At 36.8% G+C, this 21,301-nt stretch overlaps 1 protein-coding gene across 1 annotated transcript; it reads right to left on the reverse strand.

Annotated features, from left to right (window-relative positions):
• On the reverse strand, nucleotides 1–21,269 carry LRRCC1 (leucine rich repeat and coiled-coil centrosomal protein 1). Its single transcript, XM_037380756.1, has 19 exons — nucleotides 21,137–21,269; nucleotides 20,782–20,987; nucleotides 20,358–20,423; nucleotides 19,419–19,586; nucleotides 17,695–17,864; nucleotides 17,385–17,594; nucleotides 16,565–16,767; nucleotides 15,615–15,801; nucleotides 15,137–15,285; nucleotides 13,757–13,961; nucleotides 10,568–10,707; nucleotides 9,042–9,243; nucleotides 7,886–8,071; nucleotides 6,634–6,808; nucleotides 5,780–5,943; nucleotides 4,672–4,880; nucleotides 4,337–4,474; nucleotides 1,472–1,607; nucleotides 1–227 (listed from the first exon to the last, which is right to left on the reverse strand). Exons 1-19 carry the CDS (start codon nucleotides 21,193–21,195, stop codon nucleotides 105–107), a joined length of 3,096 nt encoding a protein of 1,031 aa, XP_037236653.1. The 5' UTR covers nucleotides 21,196–21,269; the 3' UTR covers nucleotides 1–104.
• Between the last annotated feature and the right edge of the window lie 32 nt (nucleotides 21,270–21,301).

Raw genomic sequence — 21,301 nt, forward strand, 5'->3', positions numbered from 1 at the left:
TATATCACAAAGAATTTATTTCCTAGAAAACAAGGAAAAGTGCATTGTAGCATATGAATTTGCATATGTATAATACACATTTTTAGTGTATATATTAATAATCTTCAAAGATCTTGTTGAATATCATTCAGTGCATGTGTAAGTCGTCTTATTTTGTTTTCCATGGCTTTTTTATTGTTTGCCATTTCCTGCAGAAGCTGCCGCATTTCTTCTTCAACATAGTAAACCTGAAAGAGCACATGGAGATCAAATAGAATTCTTGCTTTTCCTTAATATACCTAAAACCATATAATCTTGGCAATTTTTAACACTGATGAGCTATGCAAGAGTGATATGCTTATGTTTAAATAAGCAATGCACTACTTTTGACGCTGGATGCAGTAGCAGAATTTTGCTTTAAAAAAGGTATTAGTTTGCTAGGAGATAGTAATGTATCAAACCAAAATACCTACTATGCAGAGAAAGCACCAGTTGTCACACTAAGGAAGAATGCAGTATATGACAGGAACAGCAACTGTTAACACTGGCCTAGGTGAGTGAAATTAATTACCTGGCATAATCATCATTATTCTTGCCTGTATAGATTAGGAAATATTAAGCTATCGACTCGTAACAGCTACATAGCATGGCAACTTTACTTTGCTTCGATACAGAACTTCATGATGGTACAGTTTGAGTAGTAAACTGAACTGCTGGTTGACAGCCAGCTGAACATGAGCCAGCAGTGTGCCCAGGTGGCCAAGCCCGGCTTGTATCCACAACAGTGTGGCCAGCAGGACAAGGGAAGCGATTGTCCCCCTCGACTTGGCATTGGTGAGGTCACACCTCGAATACTGCATAGTTTTGGGCCCCTCACTACAAGACAGACAGACACTGAGGTGCTGGAGCGTGTCCACAGAAGGGCAACAAAACTGGTGAAGGGTCTGGAGCACAGGTCTTGTGAGAAGCGGCTGAGGGAAGTGGTGGTGTTCAGCCTGGAGAAGAGGAGGCTCGGGGGGGACCTTATTGCTCTCTACAGCTACCTGGAAGGAGGCTGTAGCCAGGTGTGTGTGTCTGTCTCTTCTCCCAGATAATAAGCAAAAGGACAAGAGCAAACAGCCTCCGGTTACACCAGGGGAGGTTTAGGAGGATATTAGGAAAAATTTCTTTGCTGAAAGGGTGGTCAAGCATTGGGACAGGCTGCCCAGGGAGGTGGTGGAGTCTCCATCCCTGTAGGTGTTTAAAAAACACCTAGATGTGGTGCTTAGGGATGTGGTTTAGTGATGGATTTGGCAGCCTTGGGTTAACGGTTGGAACTGATAATCTCAAAGGCCTTTTCCAACCTACATGATTCTGTGATTAAGCCAGGGCTGTTTCCAGCCAGAGATTAGCCAGGTAGATACAAACAGGTGACTTCCAAGCACCACTGTTGTAGCAGCTTTAGAATAAAAATTCAAATACAGTAAACATTTAAGTTTAGTATTAAAATTACTTTCTCATTTGCTGCTTCTATTTGTTTTTCCTTTTCGTTTGCCAGCTGCAATAGTTCTTCCTGATGGGCTGCCAACATTGACTCAAGTTGTTTTCTAAAAGCATTATCCATTTCATGAAGCTTTTCCACAGCAATCCTAAAAAATGATAAAAAAAATTTTAAAGAAAATCACATTCCTGCAAACAACTGAAGTATTTTGCTTTGCTCAATTCTGCCTTTGATAAGGCTTTAATAACACAGGCACGAAGACAATTATTTCAATATCTAGCATCAGAACATGTCATTTTTTCAAGCATGTGTTCTAGTTTCATGCACTGTGTTTAGGGCTTCTGGCACTCCTCTCAGCAGAAAGAGTTTAATTACTAGCAAAGAATACGAAGATTTGAGCTTCCTACTGTCAATATGGGTAAGAACTCCACCTATTTTCAAACATCTACTTAGGCTTTTGCTTCCTGAGAAGTCAATGACAGAACTATGCAACCCTGTAAATGGCCTGTAAGCCTGTGTCTCACAGAAAGAGAGAAGTGTCTGCTTCACAGTAGAAGTATTTCCTTGACTGCAAGCAAATTCTGCTTTTAGAGGATAATTCTATCATATGTAGCAATAGAAGGCAAGGCAAATTATTCCACTACACAACTGATTTACCACAAAATTTTGAAGCAAAACAGAATTATTTGGGACAGAATTTCAGCTTCACTACTGATCATCTAACAATTTCAAAACCTGGTACTACTGACTATTTGAGGTGGTTGGTTTTTGCTTAATTGTGGTTTTTTTTGTTTGTTTGCTTTTTAAATCAAACTCAACCATCAAGTTATTTTCTTTCATTTATTAATCAATAACCTTCCTTAAAATAATATTGAAAGTATAATTCATCAAAGTATTTAATTTAAAATTGTAAAGCAAAAAATCTTCATCATACTAGCTTATTCCTTCAGTAACACTGTGGTTATCACTGCTAGATAAATATGTAGTAAATAATTAACTAGCTATTCTTTTCTTAAGAATAGTTGGGAGGAAAGAAGAAAAGAGAAAGGGGCCAAAGAGTACAGTAAAAATCATACTAACAATCTGAGCTTATCACAGGCAGCAGTCTACCATACTTCTCTATAATTGAACACATAAAATAACTGAGCATCATCTAAGGCCCTGTTTTCTGGGTTATGAGTATTTGTTTCTGTATCATCTTGTATTTACTATTAACTGCTCAAAAAAATTGACAGTACAAGAGAAACAATAAAAGAAACTTAAAACTTGTTGCTACTTGTATGAGAAGAGAATGACAGGTAACTTATAAACAGTCTGTTTATCACAGGCTGAAATATTAATTGACACCAAGCTGGGGGGAGTGTCGCTCTGCTGGAGGGCAGGAGGCTCTGCAGAGGGATCTGGGCAGGCTGGACCGATGGGCCGAGCCCAGTTGTAGGAGGTTCAACCAGGCTCAGTGCCGGGCCCTGCCCTTGGGTCACAGCAGCCCCAGGCAGCGCTGCAGGCTGGGGCAGAGCGGCTGGGAAGCTGCCTGGGGGAAAAGGGCCTGGGGGAGCTGGCTGACGGCCGGCTGGGCATGAGCCAGCAGTGTGCCCCGGGGGGCAAGGGGGCCCACAGCATCCTGGCCTGTATCAGAAACTGTGTGGCCAGCAGGACTATACTTGGCACTGGTGAGGCCGCACCTTGAATATTGTGTTCAGTTTTGGGCCCCTCACTTCAAGAGGGATGTAGAGGTGCTGGAGTGTGTCCAGAGAAGGACGGCGGGGCTGGTGAAGGGTCTGGAGCACAAGTCTTAGGAGGAGTGGCTGAGAACCATGGGTTGTTTGGTCTGGAGAAAAGGAGGCTCAGGGGAGACTGTATAGCTGTCTACAATTACCTGAAATGAGGTTGTAGCGAGGTGTGTGTCTGTCTCTTCTCCCAGATAACAAACAAAAGGACAAGAGGAAAGAAACAGCCTCAAGCCGCACCAGGGGAGGTGCAACTGGGTATTGGATATTAGGAAAAATTTAGATTGGATATTAGGAAATATTTCTTCACTGAAAGGGTTGTCAAGTACTGGAGGGAGGTGGTGGAGTCACCTTCACTGGAAGTGTTTAAAAGACGTTTAGAGGTAGCACTTAGGGACATGGTTTAGTGGTGGACTTGGCAGTGCCAGGTTAACAGTTGGACTCAATGATCTTAAAGATCTTTTCCAGCCTAAACAATTCTATGATTTATTAGTATTCTTGTGACAAATATTGAGGATCAGTCCTCAATTTCCTCCAAAGTGCATGAGGTATTTTCATTATCCTGCAGAGACATTAGCCAAGCACTGTGGCCCCCCTTCTAAGCCCACATGCAAGCCACAGCTGCTTGGCTTGACCTGCAATTTGCAACCAATTTGTCCCACATGTTCTGGTTACAAGCTAAAAGGTTGACAGGCTCATGCTCAACGAAACTCTGCTACAGACTGTCCCTCACGTGTACAAGCATCTTCACTGCATGCCTCCAGCCAGCATGTTTGATGACTGTATAAGAGTCCCTATCATGCAAACGTGACATCAAGTTTCCTCACAGAGGTAAATCAAAAGCATTGTGGTGGAATGAGCATATTAGGGAGGAAGGACTGTAGAGTCCAAGTATTTTCAAAGAAAATAGGAACATAGCTAAGTTACAAGGAAAAAATACTGTAGCTGGATGCTAGTTTCACAAAGTCAGTCACCTGTATAGCAAGAATTATGTCTATGCACACAGAGTTTGCGGCAACTGGGCTCATCAAGTACTTAAAAAGGCATTATGCATTTTTTTCACTAAATAATCACACATTTCTGTACTATTATTAACAGGGCAACTCTATACCAACTGAGCAGTCACAAAATAAGCTATTAAGGTGCTCACCTCTGAGTTTGAAGACTTTTGTTTCTCTCTTCAATCAACCGTTTCTCTTTGATATCAAAGCTCTCCTTCATTTGTTTAACCTGCACCTCCAGCTGACTTAATAGGTCTCCTTTACCTTGCCACTTCTTTTTCAGTGCACTGAAAAATAAAACGCACACATTTACAATGGATATAGATACCACTTCTTAGAAGGGAGTAAAAAAGTTTTCCATGCTTCCATTTTTCTATATTTCTGTGGGTTTTAATAGCCAGCAAGTACTCTCTGACCATAGAATAACTTCAGAGCAGTGTTGCATACTATGATGATCTCAAAGGATTATTGCCACTTTTGTCACCTGTGTGCATTCTTAATGTCATCAAGTTCTACTTCTTTTTCTTCTAGCAGTTGCTTTAATTCCTCTTTTCTTCCATTTAGCCTTTCTAATTTTCCCATTAGCTCTTCAAGTTCAGCAGCCTTTTCATCCAACTGTACTTGAAAAAGTTTCCGAGCTTCCAGATTTTCTTCATGCTGTTTTCTGATTTGTTTATCTTTTTCTTGTAAGCCCTTTAGGAGACAAATATTTTTGAACACAAACTCCCTTCATTTTAACTTTATTGTTAAATATACTATATTCAATAATATAACTATATTGTTAAATACCCTTTAAGAATATGTGTTTAGTCTATGCTGGAAAAAAGCAGAGAGGGACATGTGAAAGTTTGCTCTTTAAACATATAATTATATGAAAAACACTTAGTAAAGTGATAGCCAGTTAAATAATCTTCATCTGAAAGACGTTAGAATTAAAAAACAACAAAACATCAAAACATAAATCTGAAGTTGAAAGCAAGTTCAGAAAAAAGTTTATAACTAATACAACAATTCACATACACAAATCACTGAGCTCACATTCTTTTACGTGGCTATATAGCTTAATGAGTAACGCATCTAACCTTGACTGATGTAACATGCTATAAAACTTTGATTAATAATCTAAAGTCTTAAGTTTCTAAATGACATGAATGGAATTAATAGAAGAAAACATAGTAGCTCTTCTGTTAAAATACTGATTTACAAGAACATAATAAAGAAAAAAATATTTACATTGTGAAATAGATCTGAAGCAAACTTTTTTTTCCTTTTCTTCTAAACACACAGGAAAAATTACGCTACCCTAGCTTTTCCTCTTACAAAATCATTATCAAGAATAAGTTGAAGCAAGGCAAAGAGAAGAAAGTCTTCACATACATATGGCTCAAAGAGATATTTTAAGTAGCATCTCTGTACACCAAGTTAAAACAAGGCCCTCATCTGCACTCAGTGAAATCAATTGCCACTGACAGCCTGATCGTGCTTGCTAAACTAGGAGTGCAGAGCCAGCTTTCATTACAGCCTTTTACAACAACTTTCACTGCAAGTCTTAATTTTAACTAAGCACACAAACTGTCAGACATGGCACTTACTTCTTTTAATTTCCTAATTGTTTCTGTCTGATCGTCCACTATTTTGTTTTTAATTTTTATTGTATCACTGTCATGTTCCTTTTGCTTTTTTAACATCTCAATCTCATTCGTTAAAACTTCAATTTTTGCCTCCAGTTTTCCCCGATCCTGAGCAAGATGAGCTCCTAGATAAAACAGGATATTCACACTACAGCACTCATTTTACAAATGACTTCAAGATGTAAAATGTTGGAGGAGGGGGAGGGAGGCGAAGGTAATAACCACCTTAAAAATCAAACATGACCGTTTTGCCCACTAGAAACACTGCAGGGCTTTAATCTGTAGGTGGGTAAAACTTAAAGAGGAAATGTAGAACTGAAGGTCTGTATTTTATCCTTTGTGAAATTCTCTGATAAAAGTCCAGTAATTCTTACAGACCCAGCTAATCTCAAACAACCCACAAGGTGGTGCTGAGTTACATGAATAGTGAAAAGTGATAAAAGCCCAAGCTTTTTTTCACCCAGCAGTTAACACTTTTTTTTTTTTAACATATATACTGAGATTTTCCCATTAGACTTATCTGATAGAAAAGTAGCATTACATAACAATATTTACAAATCCATGTTTTCCTAGTTTCATATTTGAAAGTTTTTTGCATAACATCATGGTTTTTTGATATTTTTGGGAAATAGGTAAACTGTATTTGCAATTACCTCCCACTACTGCTGTTATAGTTCCTATAATGGCCTGTGTACTACAGAAGATTATTTTAGCATGCCATCTTTACAACTGCATAAGATCAACAAGGCATCCTTTAAAAGGTATGACACTGAATACCAACAATTTCTTTCTACAAAAGAAAAAAAAAAAATTACCCTGTTGTGCCAACTCCTGCCCCCATATTTTCCTTTCCATTTTTAACCCGTCTATCACAGATTCCTGGGCTGTCAGCTGAGAAATAAGCTTTCCATTTTCCTTTTTCAGAAGTTCAACCTGAATAGCCTTCTGTTTGTGCTCCTCAATCACAGTTTCAAGTTCTCCAGTTCGACACTATGAACAAATATTAGAAAAACACAATTAGATCTTTTAAAACAGCTATTCAAAATTTCACACCAATATAAGTGGCTAGGAAAGTAGTACTTACATGTGACAAAAGAAGAATATACTGCTTGCATACAGTGTTCTATCTGCATCTCTTCCCAGTAATAAAACACAAACGATTTGCTTCAAATAGACATATTTCAATCCCAGAAAACTGTAAAGCTGATTTCTAAATACCCACCTTAAATTATGCAGTTATGCAGGCTACTTTTTGTTTTACAGATTACAGCTGTTTAACGTAGCTATTTTTTAACTTTGTTTTTAGCAACATCACTGATGGGCAGAATCTTATTCTGTACAGCAACACGCAGTGTTTGTACACCCCAACAGCAACATGTAGGGGAGGAGATGAGAAACAGCTGCGCAGGGGTTGTACTGCACAGAAGGTTTAACATAAAGAGGGACTGGATACATACATGGACTGGTTCACACAACAGTTTAAAGGTTGTGTTTCCAAGATTTTTAAGGATCTACTTACTACAGTATGTTACTATACAGTGATCAATAGTAGAAGATAAAGCAACTGTGCCCACAGTATTTAACCTTAAAATTAGACAATTAGTAGATTAATGACTAATACTGCTAATTTTATGCAACTCTTAGATATTAAGCTGCTAATAACTACACTTGATTATTTATTCAATTTCATCTTTACCTCACATACAGCGGCCACTGCAGAACTGTATTTCATTACTTTGTATTTACAGAGGGTCAGGGCGATTAATATAGGTTTTTAAATCTCAGTGAAGAGTGGCCACTTGATTATACACAAACTGTTAGTGCAAACAAGGCAAGAAGTGCACTTCTGAAGACATGAGTCTAGATTTTGCTTTATGAGGAACAGTGTTTGTGAGAAACAGAAGTGCAAGATGCAAGAAAAAAAGGGTGATGTGGAGTACTAGGTTTTAGTGCAACAGGAAACTTAACGTCTTTCAGTCAATCTACCTCGTATGGAATTGTTAGCTTTTATAGATAAAATATTACCAAAATATCATGTAGGTAGTTGAAATGTTTTGAAACAAGTACCTTAAGGTTTGCTGTAGCTTCTTCGTTTGTTTTTGTTAATTCTGCAATCTTTGCTTTCTGTTCTTTCACTATACTTGTCAGGTCTTGGATCAGACTTGCCATCTCCTTTTCCTTTTGTTCCAACTCAAAGCGGGCTCGTTTATGTTCAGCTAGATCAGCAGCAACACTGTCAAAACCCTCTTTTACCTAAAGTTTTATAAGATAAGACTTGAAAAATGCTAACATTTGGAAAAAGTGTGAATACATACACACAAATGATGTTGGAATTTCAAATAAAGAAGGAAACTGAGGTTCCTCAACAGTATGGGAAATCAGTTAATATCTGAGACTAGTTTTCTACCAGTTTGTTGGTGATACCTCAACTCTAAAAACTGGTTCTTTTCAGCTACAAGTTGGTAAAAACAGAATGAAAAAAACAAATCAATGGGTAGATGGGAAGTAGAGCAGAAAACATATCTTAGGAAAAGAAAACAATGCCTTGACTTAATCTTATTGTTAAGATTAACATTAAAATCTGGACAGAAGAATTTAGAATTAATTATATTTTTTTCCCTTGCAAGAGAAAGCTTTGAAGGGTGAAACCCCAGTCTTTTCTTTCCCCTCTTCTCCCATGTATTAAGTCAAGATGAAGCATTTAAAATTTTATTTAACATATAAAATAATGTGAACACTAGCCATAGAAATAAGTTATCTAAGGAATTTCATAACAAGTTTTGAATTTGAATTTCAAAATGCTATCCAAAATTCAGTTTTGAAAATTTAAACAATAGAGAACTTTATTATTAACTACATTAGAATATATGTAACCATAACCTTAGCAAAACATGAGGGAGTTTTTACAATAATTTAGTATGTTCTAATAGGTCAACATCTTTTAAAAGATATTAATACCATCAGACAGAAGGTTTTCTAAATTCTTTTGATTAACTTTTACTTATGAACAAAAATGCTGGGCTTTTTGAGTGCTGACTTGGCATTTCCTCTCTGTGTTCCAATCATTGATATTCCAAGGCTTACTACCCATACTTTTAGATGAATCCTTGAAGGAGAGACTTTGGATCAAAAAAACCTCAAAACAACTGCCCCCTCAAACCCTACACGTTTAAGAAAACTACAGCTACATTTAGCTTGAGATTAAATGTTCTCTTAGTCTCACCTCTTTAAACCTTTTTGCTTCAATGGTTAAAGCTAAACGAAACTCATCTTCTAACTCTTTGTACTTCTGGTTTAACGTATTAATTTTCTCCTGAAATTCTTTAACACGCTGTTCATGCCTCTGCTCCTCTTTAGCCACTTCCTTTGACAAAGCATCTTGAAATTCAGGTCCATTTAAAGCAACTCGGGTTTCAAGTTCTTTCCTGAAGTTAAACATATACTTGAGACAAGACCTGCAGTATCTCACAATACTGTTTCATTTTCATAGAATTTCTTAAAAAGGACAATAAATTACGTAATAAATGGAGTAAATGCCTCAGTTTCACAGACAGATTTCAGTCTTGTATGACAATGGCCCTGGGATGAGGAAAACTGTGCTGAGTACTGTTAAAAACACCCAAAGGAATAACCTTACTTTTAAATTCAAACTGCTGTAGAAATTGTTCAATTGCTCTTTTGCTGTTAGCGTTTGTTTGCTTTGCTGTTAACAAAGATCTGGAAAAGACATTGGAATCGGGGGAAAAAGAACTGTATAACCTCTTCTGCAGTCATTCTCTTCACCCTCACTCAACTGTTTCTCCTTGTTCAGACCCAAAATCTGAAAAGCAACAGCAGTGGAGACCTAAAGAGTTCCAGAATATGTCCTTCCTGTCTGAAAGCATCCCTATAGGAGAATGTTATAGCAAAAGTACCTGTACTTTAAGACTATTCTGTTCATCTGTCTTAAAGCACAAACACAAAATATACCTGCTGTCCTTCACATTACGTCTTTTGGAGATGTATGAGATAATAACTGGAAGTTCTCAAAACACAGCTATCAGATTCTTCCCATCTAAACCTGCAGTTATCTTGGTATTGGAATAAATTTATCCTTCTAAAATTAAAGAACTGTAACCAACTTATTTTATGAACAACTTCCTTCACATACTAGTATACCACACACCACTTGTTGCTTTAGTTTGCACACATATTTAATTGTATTAGCTAAATAGCACAGATCTGGTGTTCAAGTATTCTCCAAGAAACAGGAAATTTTGAAATGAATGAGGAAAACAGCCAAGTTTTCCTCTTCAAACCAAATGGGCAAGTCGCCAACCCACCCTAAAACAAGATACTATAGAAGCTGACTTTTATTTTTTTTTAAACTTCGTGTTATGTAGTATATGCAGACCTTCAGACAATAAATCATATGTGATTTATTTTTATCTGATTCTTTCCTCAATTGAAATATTTAAAAGGAATTCAGCCATATAATAAGACAAGAACCTATCAAATGAAAGGCTGGAAAAACACAGTTGCCTACACTGTCTTTATGAGTCAGGAATCTACAAGATATGAAGATATGCTTAAGTGAGCAAGAAAATGGGTGGGAAAACATCTACATTTTTACAAAGACCATCTCTCCCATTAACAAAAGAGCAAACTACCAAAACCACAGCCACACTTTGCAGAATGGCTTTAAACAAAACACATTTGCAACACTAGCATCTCCATTAACTTCTGAAAAGAAAATAGAAGACCCCATACCTTTGCTCTTGCTCTCTTAATATAAGAAGTTCATGTAGTTGTTTTATCTTCTCCTTCTGTTGTCGAAAGGATATTCTAAGTAACTGTACTTCTCTTTCATTTGCTGATGCTTTAAGCTCTGCTTCTTGCACCTGTTTCATCTGTGTTGAATTAATAGAAAGAGAAACAAGATTTTCTTAAAACTGTAATCTGTTCTTCATGTCTTATACTAGAGTACAAAGGAACAGGTGCTTTATTAAGTTTTACACATGTCTACCTGGGCCATTATGTTTACAGCAAACACCACAACTGTATTTTTCACAAAATGTTATGGAATGTTATTATGTTACCTAGCCCAAGACAAAGGAATGTTTTGTGGTGTGTGTTTGGGTTTTTTTTAGCTTAATTTGTTTTGTTACACTTGCAGAAATTTAAGACAAGATTTTAAAAATTAAGTCTTAGATTAACTTACTACAACACACACAAAAAAAAAGCAACTTTCAGGAAGAACCAAGGACATTTACTTAATTTGTATGAAGACCCCAAAAGTGGAGAAGTGGAACAAATATATCTGCAGAATGATTTCCTCAGTTAGAATCTCTGGTATTGTAATACTTGCATTAGTTTCAAGCAAAATATTTTTAGATGCATCCAATATAACTTTTTTAAACACCACAGTTACCAAAATCTGTATCTTATTGTTTTACAGTTTAAAGTTGCTGAACAGAGCTTCTTTCTAATGATTTAATATATATTATTAAATAATATATATTAAATATTATAAATACCAGGTGACATAGTCCACTTTTTCCATTTGATGCAAATTTTTATGAATAAATCCATCATATAATCTTAAGCCTTTTACATACAAAGCTGTCTTTTCTGATGCAACAAGTAGGAAAAAAATATGAAAAAAGTTATAAAAAAAGGTTTTAATTACTCATGAAATGGTAATTCAGAATCAAGACACTTCAGAAGGCTCCAGATTAGAATGTGTAACAGAAACAGCGGAAGTGATATTAATGGAGATTTTCTTACTCTTAATCATTACTTGTAGCATTCATTTCAATCCTATTGTGATCAAGTAGCGAGCAGTAACAACTATCTTGTCAATCTGTCCTCCTAAGCAAAGCAAAGGGCCTCCAAATTCTGTACTTCCACAATTCTAATCTCTCTGCTTTCCAGAGTTATCAAATCTGTGAATGGTTAATGGACTACTCAAGATTAGTTTTAAGTGTCAGTTATCTAACGGCAGAGCTAGAATGCCAGAAACAACTGGTCTGATTTCCAACACTCACAATAAAACAAACAAACCCCAATCTCCACAAAACAAAAAAGACCAAGTAATAAAAAAATCCCAACCTAAATCTGTTTTCTTTCAGAATTCTATCACATCTGTTCCTGCAACTTGATTTTTGAACAATTAATCAAAATGAAAAATTAAAAAAAAAAAAATAAAAAATTAAGGAACATGTAAGGCATGTCCTGCACTGATAAATAAAACATTGTTTCCAATGTTTATCATCTCCTGCAACGTCCCTTAAGATACATAAGCGCTGCTGCATGTTATGAGTTCTAGCTTCAAAGTGCTAGAGGTACCTAAAGTTCATACAGTAACTTCAGTTGTATGAAAATCGTTATGAGGCTTGAGTATGAACTTAAGTTCTCATGTTCTACATATTAAGCCTCTTCATAAGCAACACTTAAACTCATCCCCACTGCATTCCTGTTGTTTTGCGGATGAAGTGAAGCAATTCTCTCCTAAACTGCAGTATTTAAAAACAAAAATTTCAAGTGAGAACACATACAAATTTAAAGACTGCTAGAAAATAGGGTACAATTTAGATCCATTGTAACTTATTTATCTTGAACCCCTTAAAGAAGTAATCTAGTAATGTTGACTGGAATCCTTGAACAGTGACTACCATAAGTAACCAAAATTTACCACTGAAGCTAACTGCCAATGTGTACTATAAGAAAGCTCTATAAAATATTCTAGAGTTTGTTAGGCTTAGAGAATCATGATTATTCTTTTAAACATAATTATTAAAGAATATTTCCTACAGAATCTTAAAGACAGGAACAAAGGCCTTCCCTTAAAATTCTGCAGTTAATAAAAAAGATGTTACTACTATCAAAAGAGATTACTTCTACAAACTCAAAGAAAAAATAAAAACCTCATACATAAATATTTACTTTCTTATAGAAAAAGAAAAAAACCCAAAAAAACCAAAGGCCCCAAAACCATCCACTCTTCTCTAAATCACTAATTTAGCAGTTTTCAAAATGACAAGCAGATACCTGATCTAAACTGAAGGTCACTTCTAGATCCGTAATAGCTTCAGGGTCTTTACAGGTACGGAAGGAAATGGAAGAGCCACTCAGGTGCCTAAACAAACCTAAAGTGGAGGGTGGCTAATCCATAACTTGAATGGCTCTTACAGTTTGGCTGCCAGCACCCTCCCCAATTCTGTTTCCTTTCAGGGTATCTGAGCAACAACACGCCCTACAGCACCACACTAGCAGTTCAGACACTTTTCCCAATGGATATATTAGGATTCAATTTCTGTAAGTGGATGCACTCAGTGACACAGGAATAAGAATCAAACAACAGGAACATTTACTGGAGGATGGAGCATTTGACCACTGAAAATTCATCAGTTAGTCAGTCAGAAATAGTGGCAGTATCTGGTCCAGCATCTTGATTTTACGTATTAGTATACTGAACAAAGTGCCTGTGGCAACAAAAGCATCATTATCTTCTCCAGCTGTAAAAACAAAACCAAAAATTCCAAGCAAACAAATAAACAACAACAAAAAACAACCCAAAACAACCAGAATCTTTAAGTTCTCAGCAATTTTTATGGTCACAATTAAAATAATCTGATTCTTTAGATCAGCAAAACAAACAGAACCACCAGATTTTCATACCAATAGTAAAATCTTTACTGATTTCAGCAACATTTTTAAAAAGTTGATTTTCAGAAAATATCAACTCTCAGTGTTAAGTACATAGGACTTATTCTCCTTTATCTTAAAACCACATCCATGACATATTTATAAAAAACGTTAATTGACAATTAAAAAGGATACTTGTCTTTTTGTGGCAAACTCAGACTTAAGGCTCGTAAAATATAGCATGTATTAATATCTAGGACTATAGTAGCCATCCTGCTGTCATTGTGTTATTTACTCATGGAAAATATTTACCTCTGTTGTTCGTTGCTGCAGCCTCTGTGTCTCCATCTTGGACAGTGTTTCTTCTAAAGCTTGCATGGCCTTCTGATGTTCTACTTCTTTGTTTCTTGCCTGATTTAACTCATTAGTCAGTCTTTCAGTTTCACCTTTCAACTGTTGGACATCTGCCTGCAGTCTTGCTTTAATATCTCTCTCTCTCAATATCAGTTCCTTTAGCCTGAGAATAAATGCCACTAAAGTATTACAAACATTTTAGTATTTAGTTTGATGCCAAATACATTGAGAAAAAGACATTAGTAAGTATTGTAGCACTATATCTTGTTCTTTGCTGAGTTTTACTATTTAAAGCACTGTCATGTAAACCTGTTTAAAAATACGTAAAATATTACTGAAGTAATGTGTATCATTTCTAGATGAAGTTTCATTTTGAAAGAAACTAAGCTGGAGACAACCTCATAGACAGGTCTTTAAGGAAATGACATTCCAGTACCACTTTGCTTTATACAGTAGTCAGACATATAGTATCAATTTGTAATTTAATAATTTTCTTCAGAAAACTTTAAAATATCCTTAAATATTCTAGTAATTTTTGACATAAGATCTATTTCAAATGAAAAGGAACATAATAAGCCTCTTATACAAGGTAGTAACAAGTAAAGGTGCAAAGTGGACCTAAAACAAAAAGAAAAAAAGGAAACAATCAGAGCCAGACATGAATGGCAACTCAGGAAGCACTTGGCTTGTTTCCTCCTTACAAAAAGGAAAATGTAACTTTGATAACTACAATGCAGTTAAGAAAAAAATATAAATACAGCAGACATCTCCAGTCTTAGCTGAGAACAAACAATATGTTGTTAAAAGAGAGAACTCCCTGGGGGGGGGGGGAGAAGATGCTGCTCAGAACTCACAAGGATAATGGTAGCAGTCTATGGGAGATACCCTAGGCCTGACCTGCACAACATATTGCCTATTGGCCAACTCTACCCTGACACAAACATCTTTGCTCAAGTGCACCATACAGGAAAAAAAGAACACTGTATGTATAAGTGGAAAGGGAGACTGGGAACTGGAAGATGAAAACACGACACGAGACAGCTACTAGGGCTTGAGCTGCAAGGTAAAGTGTAATTATGATAGAGACTGCTTGCAAAGTAACAGCTAGAAATGGAGGTAAATTGACATACTGGTACTGTTCTGAGACAGGAACAGGAAGAAAGCTGCAGAAAGGAATTTCATTAGGCAATACTGAGAGAAATTCTAGCACTATGTCATGATGCATTATTTTCCAAGCATATTGTTTAAAGCTGTTCTCATTTCTTCAGTCTATAAATTGAATTGTCTTGAATTAATAAAACCAAAACAAACTTTTATGCTACAGCACTGTTTCCCCACCTGTCTGAAGTGTATACAGCCATACTTTGAATATTCTTTTCTTCTTTTGCATGTCTCTGTAGCTCTCTGACATGTTCTATTAATTTCTTCTCTGCTTGCTCTGCTTTCCATCTCTTTTCTTTCTCCTGATCCAGTTCTCGAATCAGTACCTAAACAATAAGGCGGCAAGCATCAGCTTAATAGAAAACATTCCAGTGTGGCCAAAAAGGACAAACAATATTCGTAATTGTAGAATAAGATATTTTGTCTTTCTGGAATTCATGGATGACAAAGGGAAGTGCAAGCAACCAGGCCAAAAATCACCATAAAATGAAATAAATTCTCTCCCAAAGACAGTGCAAGAACTCCACAACTTTTTTGATACTATCTACATGCAATTATTTTTGTCACTTCCCACGTTAAAATTTCACCAGGAGACATATAGTTGTCTTCAGGTGAAGACATACTCATATTTAACTTGAAATGATGCAAAACATACTCGGTATGTTGATTCCTCTGTGGCATCTGAATTCATTTCTTCTACTCTTTCTATATTGCTCTGTATTCCAGTTAACTTTTCAGCTTTTCTTCCCACTACTTCTAAGTCTCGAGTATCGGATGATGAATTGGGATAAGCGTGTCTCTGACTGGAGCGTGGACACTTTGAGGAACTCTTCTTCTCTTCCCTATAACCGCAGGACATCAAGGTGTGTTTAAAAAACAACAGGGGATTCAGACACTTTATAACAGGTCAAAATTTTAGAGTTCTGTGTAGAAGTTGAATTGTACAGAGTACAAAACCACACAGAAAGTAACTTGCAAGCAAATCATAAAACAAACAGCTAAATTCAAATCTTCAGGTGTAAAAAAAGTAGGACTAGCAGATGCTACCTGAGAAACACCTTATGATCATGTAGCTATTAAACAATTTTAGAGAAGCAGAGTAGCTGTAGAGCTGCAGTGGCTGACTAAACTAAAATATTCCAATTTATATCACCTTTTATTCATCACTTCCGATATTTACTATATAAATCAAACTACTATAGCATTCTCAGTTTCATCACCAAATATGGGCAGTTATATCCTTGACCATCGTTCTGACATCATAAATCTTATTATTATTTTTTAATGACTCAGTTCCTCTGTCTGTGGAGAATTTGTCTGTAACCACAATTTAAAACAAAGATGAAAATGTAAATTGTTAGAATTCTGAAAGTGTTAATTTTGGAAACTTCAGATCAATTTCCTTTTCACCTCAAGACAGAAAATGCTCGTATAGGGAAATGACCAAGCAAAGGCTCGGCAGCTAGTAGTTTTCACAGCATTATTAACAGAGCTAGTTTACCCAATCTACCACTTTCAGCCAAATGTTTCAAGTCAAACTACTAGTTCACTCTGACAATATTAATCTTAATTAATTTTAGCTTTATACTGCGAACACTGGGATACCTGTCAATTATTTTATTCTTAAGATGATTTGCATGACACCTAGTAGATAAGGTAGTTCTACGGTAAGTAGGGATCTTGCTTCTTTTCACAATCTTTCTGTTGTTCTCTTTCCCACTCTCATTTTCGCTCTCAGAAGTTGGATCTGTGTCCCTCTTAGCTTTCAGAACATTTGGAGGAGCTTCCCTTCTTGAGGTATCAGATACCTAATAACAGATCAAAGTTTTATCCATACAAGTTGCAATTTCTAACGGGTTAGTTTCTCACACTTATTCAGGTGCTGTTTTTAAAAAGTTCACACAAAATAATTTTGATAGAAAAGTAAACAATTGCTCCCAAACAACCTCCTCCCCCCTTGCTAAAACATTTCATTGCTTTGAAGACAATATAAACCAAACAGAACAGCATGTTTGAGAACACAGCTGTATCTTTGAAATACCTGAAGTTTGGCAAAATCCCTAGGCAGAGCAGCTTGGTGCAATATATAAAACAAATAAGCAAGGTACACCACGAACTGTTACAAAAACATTCCTGACAAACATATGAGACCAACTTAGACTATTAGCAAAATTAATTTTCACCAACCCTGTAAGTCAGGTATTTTGCTGTGTTTCATATTTTACTCTGGTTCAGTTACTATATTGATGGCTTCAGAGTAAAAACCAGAAGACAATTTTCCAATATACTACGATCAGTAGTTCTCCCAGTCCCAAACACTAGGGTTTTTATTCAGTATGAAAGTTTTCATGATTCAAAGTGCAATCAAAAGGTACACCTCATTTTACAAACAAAACTTTCTGTGCAATCACAGAAAAACATTCACCTTTTGCAGTATCTGTGAAATCTGATCTTCTATTTTTTTAATCCTCATCTCACTGAATATTTTATCAAGTTCAGCCTTCTCTGGTTCTGAAGATGAGACAAGCTCTGTAGAGGAGCTGATGGCACTTTGTACTGGTATTCTTGTACGCTGATGAAAATGAGCTAATGCCTGGTCAATATGAGGTGTCAACACCGGTAAGGTAACATAGTCCTATCAAAAGGAAAGACAATCCTTGTAACATTAATGAGTTGCATGCAATATAAAAATGAAATGTATCAATTTTAAAAACAGTACACACAAACTATGGCACCTGGTCTCTGGATAAGGGGAACCCAGATGAAACCGAACAGCCTAAAATGTCTTCTAAACACTGCAAATCTGAACAGTTTTCTTCTGCTGGGTCCGCTGGTTCAGCAGAAATATTTCTTCCATCTAGAGTTGTTAGCTGAGGCAACGCCTGAAGAACAATTTCTCTATAACCTTGAGGAAAAGACCAGATTTAAATTGAAATTAATCTCCAAAGGCAATATCTAGTGTATGTCATCTTAAATTATGCATTGCATTTTTAACAGAAGACAAAAAGGAGTGAGTTATTTGCAAGTGTCTCATCTTTCCCAACCCACAAGACTTTCAATAGACAACATTACAAAACAAATTAACTGGGAAGCTGCCTGCCTAGTCCTGGTCCATATGGGGATTTCCCCACCAACATCAGCATGTTGCAGTTGCACAGACAACCTTTTAATATTGGCCTACTGCACCAAAACAGTTGTATCAAGTATAAGGATAGACAAATATAAGGTAAAGGCAAGTTCTAAAAGGCTTACGTAACCTCATGCTTCTTCAGTTAATGAAGTAAGGCGTTATGAAACTGTAAAGCACTGAAAACAGATTTATTTAAAAACTAATAGAATTTTGGCTTCTGAATGCTGCAGCTTTGAAAGCAAGTGCCACCAAAAAGGCAGATATGAAGAGGTACGTAAACACTTACAGAAGAAAATTAGTGGAATTTCCTAAGTTATCCTGGTAACTTTATAATAGCCTGTTACTGCATCCATGGTGCCTGAATTCATTTGTAAAACTTGTTCATGGGTGCTTTTGAAAACCTCAATTATCTCTGAAGTTTCTTTCTAAGAACTGTACACATACTATACCTGTATCAGTTACATGCTCATGATATGGTTGCTATTTTGTAATATTGTAGTTCCTACTGTTCTACTCTTTGTAATGAGACTATCTTTGAGCTGTCTCGGAAGTACCAATCCTCCACTTCTATGTTCCTGTGAGAGATTTCCCCCTCTCTTATACAGAAAGAAAACAAACAAAACCTGCAGCAAAACAGGATGCTACAGTTTAACTTGTTTGAACACAAGGTGTAACATTTGAACAGTGAAAAAAACCTATCCCAAACCCAGAAACCCAACACGACTGGAAGTGATGTATCCACACATACTCCTCCAGGTTGGCTCCATGCTGCTAGTGAAACCACTGCCTATTTTGATGAAAATGCTGATTACTGCAGAGCGTCTTAGTCTATCACTGCTTACTGAAGCTGTGGGACAAGGACAAAAGGCTAACAGTGCTTATTACTGATCTTCCTCTTGTGGTCTCTATCAGCAGACAAACATCTACTTCCCATGCCTGCCCGCATTCTATATAGTTCAATATCTCTATCGCCATTCTTCACATTCTCCACCCACCCACATTATAATATTAATACTCCTTCCCTCCTATTTCTGCAATACTTTCTCTTCCCATCACTCTTTACCTATCTCCAGCCTTAACCTAAAATAATATGTGTAAAGTTGAGCCTTACCAAAGCATACAAGTAGATAAAATGTTGAGAATATGCCCAGGGGGAAGAAAAAAATAATATTTTTTTTAATGGCAAACAGATTAATTTTGACAGAATTTAGATTCCTGCGGGCCGGTCAGTTTACAAAAGGGTTTGCAAGCTTCAGAACCTGGCTCACAGCTTAAGGGAAATCACTGACATAATGAGCACAAATTATTTACCTAACAGGAGACCCATACCTGCTCTGTGACAAACTGGATTGGCTTTTCCATTTTTTTCCAGTGTCAGATTTGTCAAACAGCGCAGCCCCTTTGTGCACTGAAGTAAGTGATTAATATTGTTTACACAGTTGCTATGTAGGTCAATATGGCTAATCTTATGACTGGTTCCATGAAGGCACTGAAGTCCTGAAAATTTGAGAAAAACCACAAAATAACGATTTCTGAAGCAATCCTAGACTATTGGGTTTAGAACAAATAGCATCCTGTTGAAAAATATTCAGCAAATAATATATCATAACTGGAAATGATCTAACAACTTTTGCTCCATATCCTTGTCTACATATATTAATTAGCTACGGTACACTACCACACAGTGCAATGCTTAAGCTAGTTACAAGAGCTAACTTCAAAGAAATAGATTAGTTTAACTGCTAAGCAGCATGTAAAAATAAACATTTTGCTTGAAGTTCCTTTTTGTTACTCAGTTCATTAACAAAATTGTTACCAATGTTCTTTTAAATCTTCTATTACAAACTCCCTTGATTCTACAGCTTAAAAATCTTACAAGTAAAAATCCACCATTTCAACAAATAGATTTAGAAAAGAACTTTCACATCATATCCAGAGTTGCATTTTTGTCCTACAAAAAGGAAATATATGAATCTTTTGGAAATATCTTCCGAAATGCTTCCAAAAGCATTTTTTTTGAAATGTTTAGTATACTACTTAGTGAACAAGCTTGGCCTCGCCGTATACAGGAGAAAAAAATCCAGTTCTGAACAATCCTTGATGTTAGAAACTTGAAAGCTGATAGTAGCAGCAATTGCACCTTTAGTAGCATTACTCAGTCAATTGGCTGAACAACTAGAAGCTTCTAAAAATAAACTTGGTCAAGTTTTTAAAAATTAATGTCCGGCAAATGCTTTTTACTGCACTGCACATGCTAAAGTCACTTACCAGAGAGATCATGTATGTGATTATATGACAAATTCAGTGTAGTTAAATTAAAGAGCTTTTCCAGTCCTAAACAAAATGAGGGGAAAAAAACAACAAACAGTAAGAATTTCAGAAGAACGCTCTGCTTTCATCAAATCAAAACCTGCAAAGTAAGCCTTTAAAAAGCATAACCACAAATTACAACAATAAACTACAATAAATCTAAAAAATATATAAACTGTTTCCCTTATAAATTAACACCATATTGCTATGATAAATCATACAAAGACTACATATTTTTTTAAAATTTACACAATAGTATGGTTAGCAGCTCACTAACTTCGCATAACCTTAATTATATGCATACTTTCCAGAAGCAAGCTTTAATGCAACTCTTAGAAAAGCTTCACGAGTTGCTGAATAGACATAAATAAATATTGCAGACCTTCCACTTTCGTTATCAGGTTACAGGATAAACTTAGGGTGCGCAGGTTTGCCAAGGAATCTAACCCCTCGATCCGGCGGATTTCGTTTGATGACAGATCTAAATGCTGCAGATTCCGGAGGTGGCTGAGCCCTTCGATTCTGGAGATGCGGTTACAGTGCACGTTGAGCGTGTGCAGGCCCGGGCTCAGGGACACGTCCAGCAGGCTGCGAAGGAAAGGCCCCTGTCGCCACCGGGCAGCTTCACCCCCAGGCCGCTCCACCCGCCCCCGCCCAGCGCCCCGCTCCGGCCTCCCCTCATCCCGAGCGCCCCGCTCCCAGTGCCGGCTGCTGCGGGACGCCATTACGCTCCTCACCTCTTAACGCCCTTATCCATGAGGCTGAGCTCGCCAGCGATGGCGCGGCCCCCCGCCATACCGCCGGCCCGCCCGCACAAACCGCCGCTTCACTTCAAACTGCCCCCGCCTCCCACGGGCGACGCTCCGCGCTTTACGGCTAAGACGCAAAGCCCTCACAACGAC

The sequence above is a fragment of the Falco rusticolus genome, chromosome 3, assembly GCF_015220075.1.
Source record: "Falco rusticolus isolate bFalRus1 chromosome 3, bFalRus1.pri, whole genome shotgun sequence".
Classification (NCBI taxonomy): Eukaryota; Metazoa; Chordata; class Aves; order Falconiformes; family Falconidae; genus Falco; species Falco rusticolus.

Excerpts from the sequence above, each read along its gene's own strand:
- LRRCC1 (XM_037380756.1), bottom strand. The coding sequence starts at position 21,195 with ATGGCGGGGGGCCGCGCCATCGCTGGCGAGCTCAGCCTCATGGATAAG. Across the intron at positions 16,768-17,384 it reads TTTCACAGATACTGCAAAAG|GTATCTGATACCTCAAGAAG; the intron begins GTGAATGTTTTT and ends ATCTGTTATTAG. Across the intron at positions 9,244-10,567 it reads TTAAGAGAGCAAGAGCAAAG|GAAAGAACTTGAAACCCGAG; the intron begins GTATGGGGTCTT and ends GTTTAACTTCAG.